Consider the following 18,006-nt stretch of genomic DNA (forward strand, 5'->3'; position numbering starts at 1 on the left):
TGCTCCCCCTGCAGCCCACGGCACCGAGCAGAGCCTCCGGCCAGCATCGCGTGTCCCTGCAGGGACCTCCCAGCCCAGGGAAGAGCAGCAGCAGCAGCGCAAGCAGAATGTGCCTCAGTGGACACCCCAAAAATGCCCCTTCAGGTCCCACCACCCTCTCTCGGGTGGGGGGTCAGTGCTTGTGCCCGGCCCCTCAGCAAAGACAGAAAGAAAGAAAGGAGCTGGCAAGGTGTTGGTATCTTGAAAACATTTTATTTCATCACTATTCCATGGTAACATAAATAATAGGCAACGACAGCACGTGGAACGTAAAGAGGGGCAAGCGGCGGGCGCGGGGCACAGCGGCAGTTAACGGGGAGGAGAAACTCGCACTGGTAGTGCTGGGCAGTTCGGCAACTTGATTTAGTGAAAATATACATAGAGAGATATATATATATATCAGTAAACTAGCAGTATTTGGTGTTGTTCCCTGTGCTACAGGCCTAATCCACAAAAAAAACCCCCCCATGATTGTACAGAGGTGCTGAACCCACCGAGTGCCCGCACAGCTCCAGCACCTGCAGGGTCCATCCCGGGGGCATCCTCCCCCCTCCCCACGGCGCTGGCGCGTCCCAGCGGGAAGGAGGAGGGAAAGTCCCTCTGCGCAGAGGCGGAGGGAGCGAAAAAAAAAATCCCTCTGGGGTTAGGAAACCCAGCCTCTTTTTATTTTTATTTTTTTTTTAATTTAAAGAAGGATATGGGTGCGTGTGCATGGGTGCGCACACACGGAGCAGCTCCTTTCCCCGGGCCGGAGCCTGGGGACACTCACAGGCTGCTCCTGCCCCCGTCCCCGGCAGCACCCCCACCACGGGAAGGGTCCCAGGATGCCCGATTTTATAAATGAAGCCCTTCCGACCCCCCCGCCCCATTCCAGTTCTGCACCCGCCCTCACATTTTTGCATAGGAAAAAAAACAGCAACGAAGCATCGCGCTTTCCCGGGGAGGGGGGTCACCGCCGCTTGGGCTCCCCCCCAGTTCCCGTGAATCCCGACGGAGGGGACACTGCTCCTCTACTTACTCCAAGCCCACGGCCGGGGCGGGCGCCCCCCCCCCCAGCCCTCTCTCATGCAGTGGCTTTCGGTTACGGCGGTTTTAGCGCTAGACGAGACTAGGAGGACGTGTTTCCAGTTAGCGAGTGGGCTCTTGGCAGGTCACTTGACTTCTGGCTCGTATTCTGTGTAAGTGGATACAATAAAATTAAAGAGCGAGTATAAACAAAGAGAGTTTATTTATAAAACGTCCCTGGAAGTTAATTATTCTTCGGGCTGTTACGTAAGTTTTTCAGCTCCAGCTGTAGCTGTCGGATGCGTATGTCTTTCTGCGAGAGCTCGTCCTTCAGCCGCCGGATCTCGTCCTGCTGCCGGAAGAACATCCGAAGGAGCTGGAAGGGAAGGAGGGAGCTGGAGGGACCGCACCGGCCACTCACCCCTCGCGCTGGGGCCGCCTCGTAACTCGGCCGCTTTTGCAACACGCCTTCAGCCCCCGCCTCTCCCCCATTTACTACTTCGCCCTCCAGCACGGGGATGCCCTCATGGATGCCATCCGCAAACTCGGCTCCAGCAAAACAAATTCCTTCCGGGACCAAGTGCTGATGTTGCCCCGGCACCTCCATACGTTGTTCCCGGAGAGGGATTTTAACAAATAAAAAATAAAAAATAAAAATTCAGGAGCTTAACGCTGCTCCTTTCGGGTTCTCTGTGGTTAAATACAGAGCGGGATGCTTCAATTCCCAGGGAACAGCGGTGCCCAGGCACTTCAGTCTCAGGGTACCAGCAGAGACCTGCAGAGCGGTGGCTTTCCAAGCTGCACCCAGAAAATGTTCCCCCCCCCGGCCAGTGACCGTCCCCCCCCCATCCCCGGGGCTGCGCTGCCCTACCTCGTTCTCTGTCCGGGGCGGCACGTTCTCCAGCAGGTCTATGCCATTAACGACAACGCTCTTCTTCTCCCTCACCGGTGCCTTGAAGACGATTTTGGATGTCTTCTTGTAGCCCTCCTTCAGCGACATCAGGATGGGATCTGAGCGGGGCAGAGCAGGGGAGGGGGTCAGGGGGGGCTGCGGCCCCGTCCCGCTGCCCGGCCGTTCTCGGGGCTCCCTGCCATCCCCCCCGGCAGCTTTACCTCGGTTCACCCCGCTCAGCCATTCATCCGGCGTGAGGGCTGGTTCCGTACCCGGCGTCATCGGGTAAATGTCCTCTTGGTACGTTTCTGACTGAAAACACGGGGGAAAGAAAAGCAACCGCCTCCGTGAACGCGCTCACAACTTTTTAACTACGTGATGCAACCTGCTCTCAAGGGTTGCGCTCGCTCCTTTGGCATGCGGCAACGCAGCCACCCGGGGAAGCGGTCAACCAGTGTTTGCACCATTAGGTCAGACGAGAAACGCCAGCGTTGGCTGCTCAGGGCATGTGCGGATCTGGGAAACGCCGGCTGGCCACCGGCAGCAGAGCCGAGGGGCCGGAGGAGGACGAGCGGCTGCTGAGCCTGGGACCGGCTCCTCCACGCAGCCCCCGCCGGCGCTGGGAAAGGCAAACGCCAAATCCAGGTCCAGCCCCAAGATACATTTTACCAGGAACAGCCCTGAAACCTCAGGTGAGATGAGCCCTTTACTGCCCGTCACAATGGACCAAGCTGATTTTGCACGTAAAAAAAATCGCATCAAGGCCAGGGGCAATGCAGAGATGTGTTTCCTAAAAACACTCCCATTAACCCCTGGGGAAAAACCCCTTGGGAATCCCATGCCTGGGAAGCGTAATGACTGGAAGGTCTAAGACCAGCGCAAAGAGACCCAGTGGTCAGACTGGTCAGCAAGGCGGCGCAAGCAGGGGCATCTCCATCGCGTCGGACCCACTCCGGCCACCGCCAGCCACCGCTCGCCCCCGCCAACCCATCCTGGCACCCCCGGGTGCGGCGAGGGACTCACCCTCCTCGGCACGATCATCGAGATGGGTTCGATCAGCCCCTTGAGGGTGATGAGCTTGTAGAAACGAAAGACCTCGCAGGCTGACACGTCCAGCCCGTGCTTCGGCATCACCCCTGCAGAGGAGGGGCAGACGTTAACCCCCACGTGCCGCAAACCCCTGGCAGCTGGCTGGGACCCATCCCCCTCCCCGGAACGGGGCACCCCGAAAGGTCCATGCTCTCCATCAGGAGACCCAGGTCTTTACTGAATTCATCCCTGGGGCACAGACCTGGGCCACGCCACGGGTGCTTGCAGGGATGTCGGGAAAGGGATGAGCAGTTTTTATTCAGGACGAATCACAGGAATCGCTGCCTGATGTGCCCTGCTAAAGCCATGGCACATGACGGCAGGAAGGGTGTCGCTGGGCATGCGTCTGGCTGGCGCCCAGCCCCAGCCCGGCTGAATCACCGCGGGAAGGACAGCACAGCAATGGGAACGCTGCCCTGCAAGCGCTGCAGCCCTGCCTTGATGAGCCAGAGCCGGCGCAGCGCCCGCCAAACCCGTGCCAAACCTGCTTGCCTGCGGCATTTAATTAAGCGCCTTCCATCATCTACTTTTTGCACATCGGGAGCGAAGGGGCAGCAGCTCTGCTGTCCTTACCCAGTCCTTTCTGCGGGGCCGGGGAGCGAAACTCCATGAGATAACTCAAGTAGGGCTTTTCCGAGCCAATCTCGTAGTACCGAATGTTGCCATCACCCTGGAGCGAACACAGGGAAGAGGGACGGATTAGTGCTTTCGGAAACGCGACGTTGAATAGTGACCATGATAACAAACCCCAGCACCCCGTCCTTAGGAAATGCCAGGGGGAGACAGGCTGGGGCCACTGCAGCACCGCACATCACCCCGCGGGATGCTGAGCAGCGGGCACCTCTCCAAAACAGGGGGGTTTTGGCCAAAGAGCTGCGTAATGCTTTGCTCGGGGCTCAGCACAGCCCTGCTCCCCAGACGGTTCTTCTCCCCCGCGCCGTTTGCTGGAATTTGCAACCTTCGGAAATTCAATAAGGACAAGTGTAGGGTGCTGCACCTGGGGAGGAATAACCCCCCGCACCAGGACAGGCTGGGGCTGACCTACTGGAGAGCAGCTCTGTGGAAAGAGACCTGGGAGTCCTGGGGGACAACAGGGTGACCATGAGCCAGCGATGGGCCCTGGTGGCCAAGAAGGCCAAAGGCATCCTGGGGGGCATCAAGAAGAGCGTGGCCAGCAGGTGGAGGGAGGTCATCCTCCCCCTCTGCTCTGCCCTGGGGAGGCCCCAGCTGGAGCGCTGGGTCCAGTTCTGGGCTCCCCGGTTGCATAAGGACAGGGAACTGCTGGAGAGGGGACAGCAAAGGGCCACCAAGATGCTGAGGGCACTGGGACACCTCTCTGATGAAGAAAGGCTGAGGGATTTGGGTCTCTTCAGTCTGGAAAAAAGACGACTGAGGGGGGATCTTATCAACACTTATCAACACTGAAAGGGGGGGGTGTCAGGAGGATGGGGCCAGGCTCTTCTCAGTGGTGCCCAGCGACAGGACAAGGGGTAACGGGCACAAACTTGCCCATGGGAAGTTCCATCTCAACACGAGGAGGAACTTCTTTGCTGTGAGGGTGGCAGAGCCCTGGCACAGGCTGCCCAGAGAGGTGGGGGAGTCTCCGTCTCTGGAGACATCCCAACCCCGCCTGGACGCGTTCCTGTGCCACCTGCTGTGGGTGACCCTGCTCTGGCAGGGGGTGGGACTGGGTGATCTCCAGAGGGCCCTTCCCACCCCCACCGCTCTGGGATTGTATGAATTCCCCCCTTCACCTCCCTGGGAGACGCTGCAGCCCCCGCCGCTGTGGGGAGCGAAGCGCAGCCCATACCTTGCCCGCCAGGTACAGCATGTGCGTGTCGGCATCGTAGAAAGGGAAGAGGAGACCCGAGAGCCCGTCGATCTCCTCCTCTATCAGGGGCATGGACAGGTCTTCCTGCACAACAGCAAGAAACACCTCCATGAGCAAGATGTCCCGATGCTCCTGCTGAGCGGGGGGACTGCGGCGGGGACAGAGCTGGGGGGTCCCAGCACCCACCTGGTCCCAGAGGGCGATCTGCCGCGTGTTCCAGCGCGACACCCCCGTCGTCAGCAGCCGCTTCGTGCTGCCCAGGAAGACCACCCGGTTGACACGGTGGTTCTTGCAGCTGGCCTCCTGCAAGACAGGAGTGAGCTCGCTGACAGCATCCCCCCCCCCAGGCCCACCATGGCCCCCAGACCTGACCCTCGCCCTGGGAAAGCCCCTTCCTCGGCAGGCACCCCCCGACCTGCCACCCCCACAACGCCTCTCCGGCCTCGTCCCGGCGGAACGCCGGCTCTGTGCCGGCAGACAGCGCGGAGGTACCATGATTCAGCGCCCGTCGCCTGTGCAAAACGAAAATGCCCGTCGCCCTGAACATTAGATACCACCTTCACCGAGAAACCACCAGCTTCCTCCAAACTGTGGCTCTTCCTGGAACTTTCTGCATCCCCACCTCCCTCCCCAGTTTCTACTATTTTCCACAAATCCTTAATTAATAAAAGAACAAAAGCCTCCAACTCCAGTGCCTGGGATGAGGCCGAGCCCTTGCCGTCATCTCCACCTAATTAAAACAGCAGAGAATTACCCGCAGACCCTGGCACACCCAAAACAACCCACCGTGAGTAGCAGCTGTACCTTGCGAGTGTTTTCACATACTTTCAGTTGGATTCCTCCCCAGGATCTTATTTCCATCCCACCCCCGGCCCCGCGCAGTCCCCCGGCACGAGCACCGCACCTGCAGGACCCTGCCGGACCGCGGCTCCACCACCCGCAGCTTCTTGTCCTTGCAGGTGGTGGCCAGGAGGCTGCCGTCCGTGTTGAAGGACATGCAGAGGATGACGTCCGTGTGGCAGTCGATCATCTTCACCGGCTCCCCGATGTCCAGGTTCCAGATGAGGACCTGCGGGAAGCAGGGAGGCAGCCCTGCCATCTCCACTCCTGCAGACCCCCCCACCCCTCCCACAACCTCCAAGTCTGCTCTGGGCACCTTAATATCTCCTATTTGGGCTGAAATTGCCCCCTCATCACCTACAGAGCCGCCCTCCCTCCTCCCAGCGCTGCCCTGCGGCTGCTGCTTGGGCACAATTAAAATAGTCCTCGTGACCCTTGCAGGAGGGGAGGCACCGTCCGCTGCGGACGCGGTGGGTCACTTTATTCCAGGCGGCAGGACCCTGCGCCGGCGGCACCCAGGTGACTCGCAGCCCTGTCAAGGGCAGGGAATGCCTTTGCCAGGGCAGTGGCCGGGCAGAGCTCACCTTATAGTCATAGCCGGCGCTGAAGAGGATGTTGTTGGTGGTAGGGTGCCACTCGACGAGGCCGACGCGCCGGCTGTGCCCGTACAGCTCCAGGACGGCCTCCGTCATGTTCCTCTTCAGGCCGCCTTCGGGGATCTCCCAGATCCGCACCTGGGGACGGGGCAGGCGTCGGGGCGGGTTTGGGAGCCCCGGCAGGACCCCGACGCCCGCCGTGGGGGGCTCTGAGCTGCTCAACCCCCGCAGTGCCCCAATGCCAGCGGCCTCATCCTGCACCCTAATGGACATCCTGGGGTCGACCCCGTCCCCTGCAAGGGCAGAGTCCGTCCCACCGGACCAGCGAGCACCCCGGGGAAAGGGCAGACCCAAAAAAGGCAGCGGTTTCACCCCTGGACTGTGGGTGCCAAGGAGAAGGACCCAATAAAGCCAATGCAGCGTTCCCAGGGAGCAGGGCCGGGGAGACTCCCCCTTCCATCAGCCTTGCTGGGTGCTTGCCCCCCCGAGCAGGAGAACCTGGGTTAAAAACAAGCCAGAAAAGCCCCCACACAGAGGGTGCTTGCTGTGGAAAAGGAGGTGATGCACTGGGACAGAATAAGGCTTCTATAGCATCCCCTCTTCAATTAAACAGCTCCAGATAATGCTATCAAAGAGCAATTACAGATGCTTTCATCCCCATGGCGGGTCACTGGTATGAAGCCAAGGCACCACATCACATTTATCTAATCCCCCCTTGGTCTGCTCCGGGCCCGAGTGCCCCAGACCCATCCGAGCAGCAAGCCCCGGGGTCCCGCCAGCCCTGCGGCTTCCCAGAGCCACCCGAAAGCCGGCAGCGTCTGGTGGTGCCTACACGTCCCCGGGGCTCAGGTGAGAGATGAGAAACGACTGAGCTTTGCCCCCCCCCATCTCCTCCCCATGGCAGCCTGCCTCGTGCATCCTTCCTGGAGCCTTCCTCTCACCCCAGCTCTGACACCAGCTGCAGACACATCACAACACCTTCAAGTAACACCCGTCAAAAAAGCCGAACCACACCGAAGGCAGCTCCCAGCCCACGCAGGTTCCCTTTCGCCTCCTCCCCCAGCACCTCGAAAGAGGAGCTTGGCTTTGAGCGGAGGCAGTGGCCGGGGCTGCACCGCCCCAGCGAGCATCGCTGAGCTGAAACAAAGCTTTTCCAAAACCTAGGGAATATCGGGAGGCTGCTGCCCGGGGAGGACTGATCCTGCTGCCCCTTCGGTCGCCCCTCCTCACCAGCACCCCCCAGGGTCGCCGCATCCAGCCAGGGGCTGAGTGGCAGGGGTGGGGGAAATTAATTTGAAATATTGCAGTGAAAAACCTGCTTACGGATGCACGGGTGGAGCGAAGACGCTCGCCCTTCGGGTTGCACGGCGTGCAGAGGAAACAGCGTTACGAGAGCGACGGGGTTAAGGGGCCGGTTTGGCTCGGAGGGACGATTCTGAGAGCATCAGCGGTTTTCAAACAAGGCACAACACGAGGAACGAGCGACACAGCCCTGATGGCGGGCTGTCAGAGGAACCGGTTATGAAAGCGGCGCGTTACGAAACGGCTGTTACCAAACCTCGGGCTGCGCCTGGCCCCGGCGATGGCGGGCTCTGAGCGAGCCCTGCACGCCCAGGGGCGCCCGCCTGCCTGCTCGCTGCTCGAGGGACATGCCATCAAACCCGGGGGGACACACAGGGAAACCTTCACGCCCTCAGCCGAGCCCCCTGCATGGCCAGGGTCTGCTCAGGTGGGAGCCACCTCTTGCCTTTTGCTGTAAAGGCAGCCTAAAGGATGGGTATTAAACGTGCCCTGTATCCCCGCTCAGCCGGGGAGCGTCGCTGAGCGGCGTCACCTCTGCGGTCGGCTCCTAACGGAGTTGCATCATTCCTCATGTTTTGCAAAAAAAAAAAAAAAAAAAGAGCGAGTGCCAGGGACGGGCTATTTTAGGCAGGTTTCCCCATTACCGCGGTCACTATGACCTGAAAATAGACGTGGTGGAACTGGTTGCAGTCCTAACGCGGCTCTGTTGCCAGTATAGGCATAGCTGCAGCTGACCCGAAACTCGAGCACCGGGCTTCACAACCTCATCCCGTCCTGGGATGGAAACGATGCTTTTGGAAAATTATCATTGAAAAAAAACAGACGAAGAGCCCTAGAAGCACCTCTCTCCCTCCTCCTCCCGTGACAGCAGGGAGAGCAGCTGGCACAGGACGCAGCTTGTGAAGCCAGAGCCTTCCTCTCCCAACCCATCCTCAGGAATCTTCTTGATAAAATTTTCCCTGAAATGCACCTTTCCACAAAGAGATGTATCCTGCAAACAAGCCACCGTGCCACAAGTTCCCTGCCACATCAGCTCCTGGCGCCTGAGTGCACGGCGAGCCCCGGCACAGGGAAAATACGGATCCAGAAATATCTGCCGAGATTAGGTAATTCCCCTTTTAATCTTCCCGCTTGTTTTGTCCTGCCCTTTAAAAGCTCCTTCCCAAAAAGCCTTCACAGCATTTCAGCATCACCGCAGCGGGGACCAGGAACTCGAGGACCAGCCCTGCCACTAATTGTCCCGTGAGGACAAATAATGAATTAACGTCCCTGGCACGCCATGGGAAAGCATCAGGCGAGGACAGACGGCTTTATCCAAGCGGGGACAGACAGGTACGGACGGAGACAGGTTTGACAGCGAGGGAGTAACTACAGGAGGGGGTTTCAAGCAGCGCGATAACCCGGGTGGGCCGTGGGAGCGATCCCTCTCCAGCGAGGCAGCGTTTAACCGCGGCCATTGATACCTGGTGCTGCCGCGCTGCAAAATCCTCATCACCCCCTTGGAGAGGATTAGCCCGTATCCAGGCTTGATGGAGGAAAGATGGGGCTGTGGAGCAGGACCAGCTGCTGCATCCCCGTGCTCGTGGTCCACATGGCAGGTCCTCCAGCGGTGTCCCCCGCCTGGGACCGACGGTGACCCCGGGTGACAAATATCATGCAAATACTCTGTTTTCTGCAGCTCGGACTCCGCAAGGACCTGAGCATCCTCTCTCTTCGATAACGGCCGTTGGCCTGAACCTCATGAAACCTCCTGGGAGCGAGCAGGGAGAGCCCGAAGGCGCAGGACCTGCCCCTAAGCAGCACCCTGGGTGCGGGGTGGCACCGGCACCCACGAGCCTGCTCCCCTCCAACTCATCCCCAACGGGGGGAAGCCCCCCACACTGGACAGCCTATGGGGCAATTAGCTTAATTTCCCAGGTTTAACAATGGCTCACGAAGTCTTCCCAGTATCCTCCTCCCTCCCAGCACCTCCTATTCCCCGGCGACTGTATATAAAAGGTTATAATTTAAAGTGGGAGACAGCTCACCATGATTCATGGCCGCCATCTGAATTGTTTTTCCCCCCACTCAATATCTTCCTTGACAAGCTTTCAGCTAATAAAAAACGCCAATCTACTGAACTGAAGGAGACAATGAGACATTACGTGACAATACAGTGAAAGGCTAAGGACCAGGTGAGGCAGTTTGTAACTGGTTAAAAACTGGATCACCCCAAACCGTGCCGAGCAGAATGGGTGATGGCTTCGGATCTTCTCCCTCGTACAAAGGCTATTTTTCCTTTATGATACAGCCTTTGCCATGGGCTTGTTTGTGGCCAGAAAGCAAAAAGGAGGAGGATGCGAATAACAGCTACGGAACGATGACCCGATTCGTTACCCCCCGCCCTGCAAAACTGCCTTTTGCTCATATGGCTTGATGGGTCCGGCCACGAGAGCAGCCGCAGCCCCCGCGGTCCCTGATAGCAAGAAGGATTTATTAATCATGCTATTATTAAACACATGTATTTAAATGTATTAAAAACAATGCTATTATTATAGCATTGCTGTTGGGCTTGGGGGAAAAAACAAACAACAAAACCAACAAACAACCTTGTTGTGCACAGCTGCATGGCTTATCTGCAGCGGGGGATGCGGAAAGAGCAGCGCTGTGACGATAAGTGACACCGGGGACAGCAGAGGAGCTGGGCACCAGCCGCAGCCCCGGCACCGATGACACAGGAGCCGGGGACCGGCACAATTTGCCTATTGCTCTGCCTCAATCTCTTCCCCCCTTCTCCATCCCTTAGACTGCTGTGCCATCACCCACCCGCAGCCCCTTCCCACACCCCCGGGGGGATAAATTAAAGGGAAGACGGTGCACGGAGCCGCGCGGGTCCTGGAGGTGCCAGCCCAAAGCATCCCAGCTCACCGAGGTGTCTTCAGAGCATGATGCAATGATGTTCTCAATGAAGGGATTCCACTTGATGTCCAGCACGTTGCCCTGGTGACCACAAACTTTGGGGTAGTTTGGTTCGATCCGGCCTGTCTGTAATTTAAAATAAACAATAACAACCAAAAAAAGAGAGAGAGAAAAAAAATTAGTGATAAAATTGGTCTTTTTAAGACTGGAGCCCTGTTAGGGGGCTGAGCTCTGTAGCTCACCCTGCGGTAGAGTTTTTGGCATGAAGCATTTGGAACTTTCCTCCCAAACTTCATAAGTGATGTCGAGCAAGGTGTGCACGTGTGCACAGGACAAATCCCCAGCCACTTTGGGATCACAGAATGGTTTGTGTTGGAAGGGACCTTAAAGCCCACCCAGTGGCACCCCCTGCCCTGGGCAGGGACACCTCCCACCAGCCCAGGTTGCTCCAAGCCCCATCCAACCTGGCCTTGAACCCCTCCAGGGATGGGGCAGCCACAGCTTCTCTGGGCAACCTGGGCCAGGGGCTCAGCACCCTCACAGCCAAGAATTTCTTCCTCAGATCTCATCTCAGTCTCCCCTCTTCCAGTGTAAAACCATTCCCCCTCGTCCCATGGCTCCCCTCCCTGCTCCAGAGTCCCTCCCCAGCTTTCCTGGAGCCCCTTTAGGGACTGGAAGGGGCTGGAAGGTCTCCCCGGAGCCTTCTCTTCTCCAGGCTGAACCCCCCAGCTCTCTCAGCCTGTCCCCACAGCAGAGGGGCTCCAGCCCTCCCAGCATCTCCGGCGCCTCCTCCGGCCCCGCTCCAACAGCTCCGTGTCCTTCTTGTGCCGAGGACTCCAGAGCTGGAGGCAGTGCCCCAGCTGGGGTCTCGCCAGAGCAGAGCAGAGAGGTAGAATCACCTCCCTCCACCTGCTGGCCACGCTTCTACTGATGCAGCCCAGGAACACTCTTGCTTAACAAGGCTAATTACACCACTCGATGGGATCCTTCCACACGGATGGAAATCCTTGCAAGACTTTCTGGGATGGTCCAGTCCTGACATCCCCTGCAGCAGAGAGGGCCTGCAGAGCTCGGCAGCAGAGGACAGCACACAGCACCCGGCACAGTTAAGGTCCCGTTAAGGTTCCCATCGTAAATGGGGTGCAGGAACCCCATTTCTTGCAGCCTTCCACCGCCCTTCCTTCTCCTGCGCTGGCTCCCTGCCGCAGCCCGGAGGTGGTGGCAGGCTTCGGAGCATGCAAACTAACTAGGTCAGCATGACACAGCCACTAAATATTTCATAGCCCTTTCCAGCACTGACCTTTTAACATATCGAGCTCCTGGCTCCATTTAACGGGAACAAAGAAAGACACCGAGGATAACACGCTGCATTTTCACCATCCGCAGCTGAGGGAGGAACACTCCGGGCAGCCGGATCAGGCCCAGGGACTCACCCCTGCACCATCGCTGCTGGGAAGGTTGATTTGAATTAATTCTCTCCCAGGGAGACGCGGCTGCTAATTGCCGGAGCGCGGAGGTGCCCCCTGCAACGCCAGCCGGGAGCAGCGCGGGATGCGCGGGCAGAGCGGCTCTGCCTGCCCGGATTCCATCAGGCAGGGATGGAGATGCGGAAAACCATCACAGGAGGCACTGAGAAACACGGGCAAACGCAACCCTCCCCGAGCCCACTTTATCAATTTTTAAAATAGGCATTATTAGTGATAAGCCAGTTCTTGCTCAAATTGCTGCAGCAGCTCTAAGTCACCCCTCAGACACGGCCCACATAGAAGATGAGAACTAGGCTGGGCTAAAAACACGGGGGACTTCGTTATATGGGTCATTTCAATTATCGAGGTAAAGGAAAAAAAAAAAAAATAGGTGCCTGCCCTCAGTACGTGAGCAAACGGACACCTTCAGCTCCACCCCTGGCTGGGTAACGGGGTCACTGGCAGCCGTTCCCCTCTGCCCTTGGATGCGGTCCCTTACAAACACTCATTAACTCCCCCGGCGTGTGACAGGCGCGGGATCGCATCCCCGTTAGCCGCTCTGTGCTGAGCACTTAACGCAAGACTGATTTCTAACTCGTGAGCCTCTCTCTAATTAGGGCACGTTACACAAATTCCCTACCCATATGGCGCGGGGTTCATTTTCCCTTGGGTGATTGATACCTGCCAGTGTGATTTTAACCTCTATTAGGGCCAATTTCAGGGGTGTCAGGGCAGGGATGGATGGAAGAGCCGGGATGGGGCGGCTGTGCCCACCCACTCCTTCAGCTGCCGACGGCATCCCTTTGGCTCGCTCAGAGAGCCGAAATTTTGATAATTCTGCCCATCAGCAATAATCTGGCTCAGACCTGAGCTGCTGTGTCAGTCCTGGACCTTTAACTGCCTCCTGCCATCCACTAATGCATTTTCTTCCCCGCTTTTACCTGGCAGCTTTGCCCCGGATAAGCAGCAATGATCGACGTACACATTTCTGACATTATCAAACAGCCGAAAGGGCGCTTTCCTTGTTTTATTAGCCCTATTATAAATCGGTTCAGGTTATTAGGGATAAAAACAAGCAAAGTGACTTTCTGACGGTTTTACCAGGGTGACCCAAACCTCCGGCAGCTCTGGATGGTGCCGTGGCTGGAGGGATGGTGCCCTGAATCCCCCCAGCCACGCGTCCCCCCGGGATACTTTTCTTTGCCCACATGACACCAAGCACCACTGCAGGAAGGGCAATACGTTACGGTAAGCATCACCCATCGATTTTAAATTTTCCTTTTCCTCGGTGGCAGAGAGAGCCCCTTGGGAAGTCCCCCTCACACCGAACCTGCACGGTGCGGGGCAGCGGCCCCCAGCACCTCAGGGATCCCCCCTTGCACACTAAGAGATCTCCGTGCTGGGAGCCAACGGTCCCCAGGAAAAGCAAAGCCCAAGGAGAAGCATCGACCGACCAAGTGCTGAGAGCACATGTGCTTCAACACAAGGGAAACCATTAGAGAGGGCAAGCCCCTTCATTTAAATAAGTAAAAAAAAAATTAAGCATTTCTGATGCAGAGCCTAGAAAACAGCTTTGATCAAAAAGTTAGTTTTCCACTAAATTTAACTTTCCGAAGGGGTGGAGGGGAAGGAAGATTTAGGAAAATGCTGCTTTTCACTAAAAAACATCCTGACACCTAAAACCAGCACTCCCATTCAGCAGCTCTCTCCCCGGCGCCCCGGTACGCCGGGTGTCCGTGCTGGGCTGGGCATCCCGGAGGGGACGTTTGCCCCGACGGGTGCTCGGGACGTGGGGCAAGAGCTGCCCATCACCTGGGGAGACCCACAGAGCCGCTGCTTTCACCCAAACTCCACGGCAAAAATCATGCCATGAAAAGTTATTAAGAAAAAAAAATCTGATTTTTCCCACATTCTTTAAGTTTTCTCGTGGGGGAAAAAAAAATAAAAATATATTAATTCTGCCCTCTGTTCACAGGTGGGGAGAGCTCAGTCCTGTGCCCCACGGCCCTGGAGAGAGGACGAGGTGCTTTGGGTCTCGTCCTGCACACGAGCATCATACGGAGCAAAGCGCGAGCTGCAGGGATGCAGCCCCCGGGACAAGCAGACAGGATTTGGGAAGGGAAAACCCGAAAGCGAGAGACAGAAGGTGGAGGAAAACGCAGCACATGAAGCCCTGCCTCCTGGTACCAACCTCCTGTGAATTAACGGGGTGCAAAGCACAGCTTTATCGGTTATTATATTAAGCATGCTAGCAGACATCGCTTACCCAAACTGCTCAGATTATCTAGCTTCCCCCCTATTTTCGTATTTGCATTAGCGTGACGTTATTAACACACTGTCTAGAGGAGAAATTCACGCAGCAGCCGTTAAATTCCGGGCGGACAGAGCTTTTAACAGCACAAGTTAATATGCAATCACTCCAGTTTTGAGCAACCGGCCAAGTGATGTCCTTTGCGAGGTAGATCAGATGGTTTTTTGCCAAAATTCACTAGGATTTCCAGAGGACAAAACAAGAGTTTGGTCGCTAGGGATAGTTTCTGCCCAAGATATCAAGAGTTTTGATTAAAATTAGCTGAAGGCAGAGAGCGTGCAGGAGCTGCCAGGCTGCCCACAGCAAGGGACAGCCCTCGTGCAAGAGCGGTGGCGGGTTGTGCCCATGCCCAGGGCACCCGAAAGAGGAGGAGGAGCCAAAGAAGTGGAATTTAAGGAGAAAAAAAAAAAGATTAAAAAAAAATAATCAGGGATTCATGCTGCAGCTTCCCATTCAGTCATTCTCTGAGGGACCCCGCCAGCGGCCGTGCATTAAGCTGCAGTGAATCCTAATCGCCGGATCCCTGGGAAGCTCAGTGACCCAAATACCGTCCCTTTAGCGAGATCACGCCGTGGCTCTCGGCTCCGGCAGCTCTGATGTTTTTCCACAGCATGGGCTGGAAGGAGCACATTTTCCAGCAACTTCAGCCCCTCAAAGCCTTCCTCCCTTCCCTGGAGCGATGAGGAGCGCTTGAAAAGGAGAAAGTTATTTGTATTGTGGCTGGGGGAGAAAGGGCAATGAATTTTTGAAGCTGGTTGAATTCAGTTATTTTGCTGCTTGGTGGGTGAGAAGGAAGCCTTCTCCCAGGGACGGCTGGACCAGCGGCGAGGGCAGAGCCCAGGAGAGATGGATCCACGGCCCCAGGAGGTCGGGCTGCCCCAGGAAGGGGAACACCATCCCTCAGAGCAAAGCCTCCGTGTTCTTAGAAGCATCACTTTTAAGCACTCTTAAGTCATCAAAGCATTGCTGTGAGCCCACGGCAAGTTTGGGTATCGGAGTCATCTCAGTGACCCTCTTGGCCACCAGCAGCATCAGACGCGGGCCACAAGAAGCGTCATCGCTTCAGACCCTCTGAGCAGCTCAAGCTTCAGGCTCAGCATGGCAGACGATAGGACGAGAGGGAACGGGTTCAAGTTACGTCAGGGGAGGTTTAGATTGGATATTAGGAAACATTTTTTCACTGAAAGGGTTATTAAACATTGGAATAGGCTGCCCAGGGAGGCGGTGGATTCACCGTCCCTGGAGGTGTTTAAAAAAAGGGTAGATGGGGCACTTAGGGACATGGTTTAGAAGTGGCTTTTGTCAGGGTAGGTTGAAGGTTGGACTTGATGATCTTAAAGGTCCCTTCCAACCTCAGCGATTCTATGATTCTATGATTCTATGACTCCACATCTGCTTTGCAACAAACCAGCAGGAAGCTCGCATGAATAATTTCAATAGATGTATTTCATAAAACCTGCTTTTCACCAGCTTCCCTGGAAATACAAACCCAGCACATTTCCAGATCCTCATGTTCCCTACAAAGGGCTACGCGCGCGGTGAAAACCTTTATTCGACTCTCCCCTCAAACCAACCACGCACAGAAAACTCTACAGAAGCAGCAGCAGCATCAATCCGGCATCAACGCCGGCACCTCTCCCTGGGTGAGAAACCTCCCCGAGGAAGGAGCACCCACCAGGGTGGTGAGTGACCCCGGGGACCGGCCGGGCCACCCTTCCCCACCCCGCAGCTCCCCCAGATGCTCCCTGATCCCTTATTAGCTTTTCGAGGGGGATCAGGGAAGCGCTGCCTGAGCCACAGGGGATTTACAGGGTTTCCCAGGAAATCCTTGAGTACACACAAGTCTCCAGTGGCTGCGATTAAGAGCAAATACATTTACTGCCGCCTTTTTAAAGAAGGTCTCTCCTACTCAAGAACCAAAGAGGAGGAAATTACACAGATTTCCCTGGCCCGGGGCAGATCCCGGCTGATTTCAGTAGGAGGGAAGGTCATTGCAGGTTAACTGGTCGCCATTAGGAACCAAGTCAAACGGAACCAGCACAAGCGAGAGAGAAATGGGACAAACCCTTGGCAGGGACCCAGAAAACCCACTGCCACCGTGCGCTGCCGGCTGCCGGGTAGCGGGGGACCGGCCCCGGCTGAGAGCCCACGGGAAGGGGGAGGCAAGGGGAGGGCTCCAGGCACAGCTGGGCATCACATCTGCAACACCAGCTCTTCGAGCGGCGAGAGGTTGAACGCGAGAGGACAGATCACCGGGCAGCGCCGAGAGACAGCACTCACTGCCCCAGTCCCTTGTGCAGCTGCACAAACGATTCCCCGAGGAAATTCCCCTGTGCAGGTGGAAGGATGCTGCTACTGGAGATGTTCCTCTCCAGCAACGGGATAAAGACAGATGCCTAAAGCCCTTCTCCACCTTTTCTGCTCTCCCCAGCAGCATCCCTTCTGCCAGGATGCGCATCCAGCCTCCAGCAGGCGCAAACCGCCAGACGGGAGAGATTAAATGGCCCCATTTTGGCCAAAGCCAGCCAAGGCGGAGGAGATGGGGCAACCACACGTGTTCCCAGCAGGATCATCCCCTGGGAGGGATGGGGCACGCAACTGACCTGGCTGGAAGCCGGTCCAGGGATTCTCAGTAATATAAATCCACAGGGAAAAAAACCAAACCAAACCAAAAAAGGAAATCCATGCGTGCGAACAACAACATTGTTTATCAAAGCATCAATTCCAGGCACTGGAAATGTCTGAACATCCTTCCGGGTCCTGCAGAGAGTAACCTGGGTGTTGTGAACACACTCTCAAGCTCCCTGGCTGCTCCTGTGAATGAAAGCAGTAGGGAAAAAGCTAAGCCAAGAGCCAGCTTTCTAGTAAACAAATTATAAAAGCTCGGCCCATGTTCTGGCACCTTTGAGAGAAGAAGCTGTTGAGCCTGATGTGCGCCTCCAGGAAAACACCACCACGAGCCAGACCTGCTGCCCCTTCTCCCGGCCTGTGACACCTGGGAAATTCAAATAGGGAGGGGAGGGAGAGGGAGATGTGCCCTCAGCATCCTCCAGCACCTGCTAAAACAGCGCGTGCATTTTTGAAACAAGCCTGGCAATACGCAGAGGATTCCTGCTTAGCCCTCGGGATTTTACTGCCTGCACATCTCCCACCCTCCTGGGTCCACAGGCTCCTTCCCCAGCAAAGCCTGGCCACGGTGGGGAGAAGGGGAAAGCAAGAAAAGCTGCAATCCACGCAGGTATTAGCCGCCGGCCTCCGTACAGCGAGCACGCTTAGCCATCCTCAGCCCCCACGCCATGCCCCTTCAGCAAACAGCACAAGTCTCCGTGCCTCAGTTTCCCCAGGAGCAATGATGCTATCACATCGTCCAAAACTGGCAAACTCCATGTTCAGGGGCGCTTCGGGATCAACAAACAGTCCCAGATTTACCAGGTTACCGCCATAAAAAAATTACGTCCCTTTATAGATGACCCCGTTACTCTTTTTGTTGTATTAAGCCGTGCAAATCACAAAGCAGGAGAAGAAATCGGCATTGCTTAATGCCATTTTTGCCAGGATGAAGGTCTAAATATCAGTTTCTCCTCTTGTGTGAATATAAGTACTGTTAAATTAAATATAAATACCGTTGTGGGCTGTAAGCATCCCATCTTCTGCCCAGGCAGACAGCAGCCCCCCAGCTGCCCGCGCCTGGACCCACCGAGCCCTACAGCCCCCCAAAGCACCGTACGCAGCAGCTT

At 56.6% G+C, this 18,006-nt stretch overlaps 1 protein-coding gene across 4 annotated transcripts in view; it reads right to left on the reverse strand.

The window, feature by feature from the left end:
- Positions 1-1,248: 1,248 nt before the first annotated feature.
- The window catches only part of CORO2B (coronin 2B), a 47,335-nt gene continuing 30,577 nt past the window's right edge, over positions 1,249-18,006 (reverse strand). For 2 of the 4 annotated variants that reach the window (XM_074600514.1, XM_074600513.1), the window contains 10 exons: positions 10,502-10,618; positions 6,281-6,430; positions 5,761-5,925; positions 5,043-5,159; positions 4,836-4,940; positions 3,599-3,695; positions 2,960-3,072; positions 2,158-2,248; positions 1,916-2,055; positions 1,249-1,420 (listed from right to left, as the gene is read on the reverse strand). In XM_074600514.1, the coding sequence (XP_074456615.1) occupies positions 1,289-1,420; positions 1,916-2,055; positions 2,158-2,248; positions 2,960-3,072; positions 3,599-3,695; positions 4,836-4,940; positions 5,043-5,159; positions 5,761-5,925; positions 6,281-6,430; positions 10,502-10,618 (1,227 nt within the window). In that variant the 3' untranslated portion in view covers positions 1,249-1,288. Of the gene's footprint in view, positions 1,421-1,915; positions 2,249-2,959; positions 3,073-3,598; positions 3,696-4,835; positions 4,941-5,042; positions 5,160-5,760; positions 5,926-6,280; positions 6,431-10,501; positions 10,619-18,006 lie in introns of all 4 variants that reach the window. The other 2 variants (XM_074600512.1, XM_074600511.1) reach the window with 1 other exon arrangement.

The sequence above is a fragment of the Larus michahellis genome, chromosome 9, assembly GCF_964199755.1.
Source record: "Larus michahellis chromosome 9, bLarMic1.1, whole genome shotgun sequence".
NCBI classification, from domain to species: Eukaryota; Metazoa; Chordata; class Aves; order Charadriiformes; family Laridae; genus Larus; species Larus michahellis.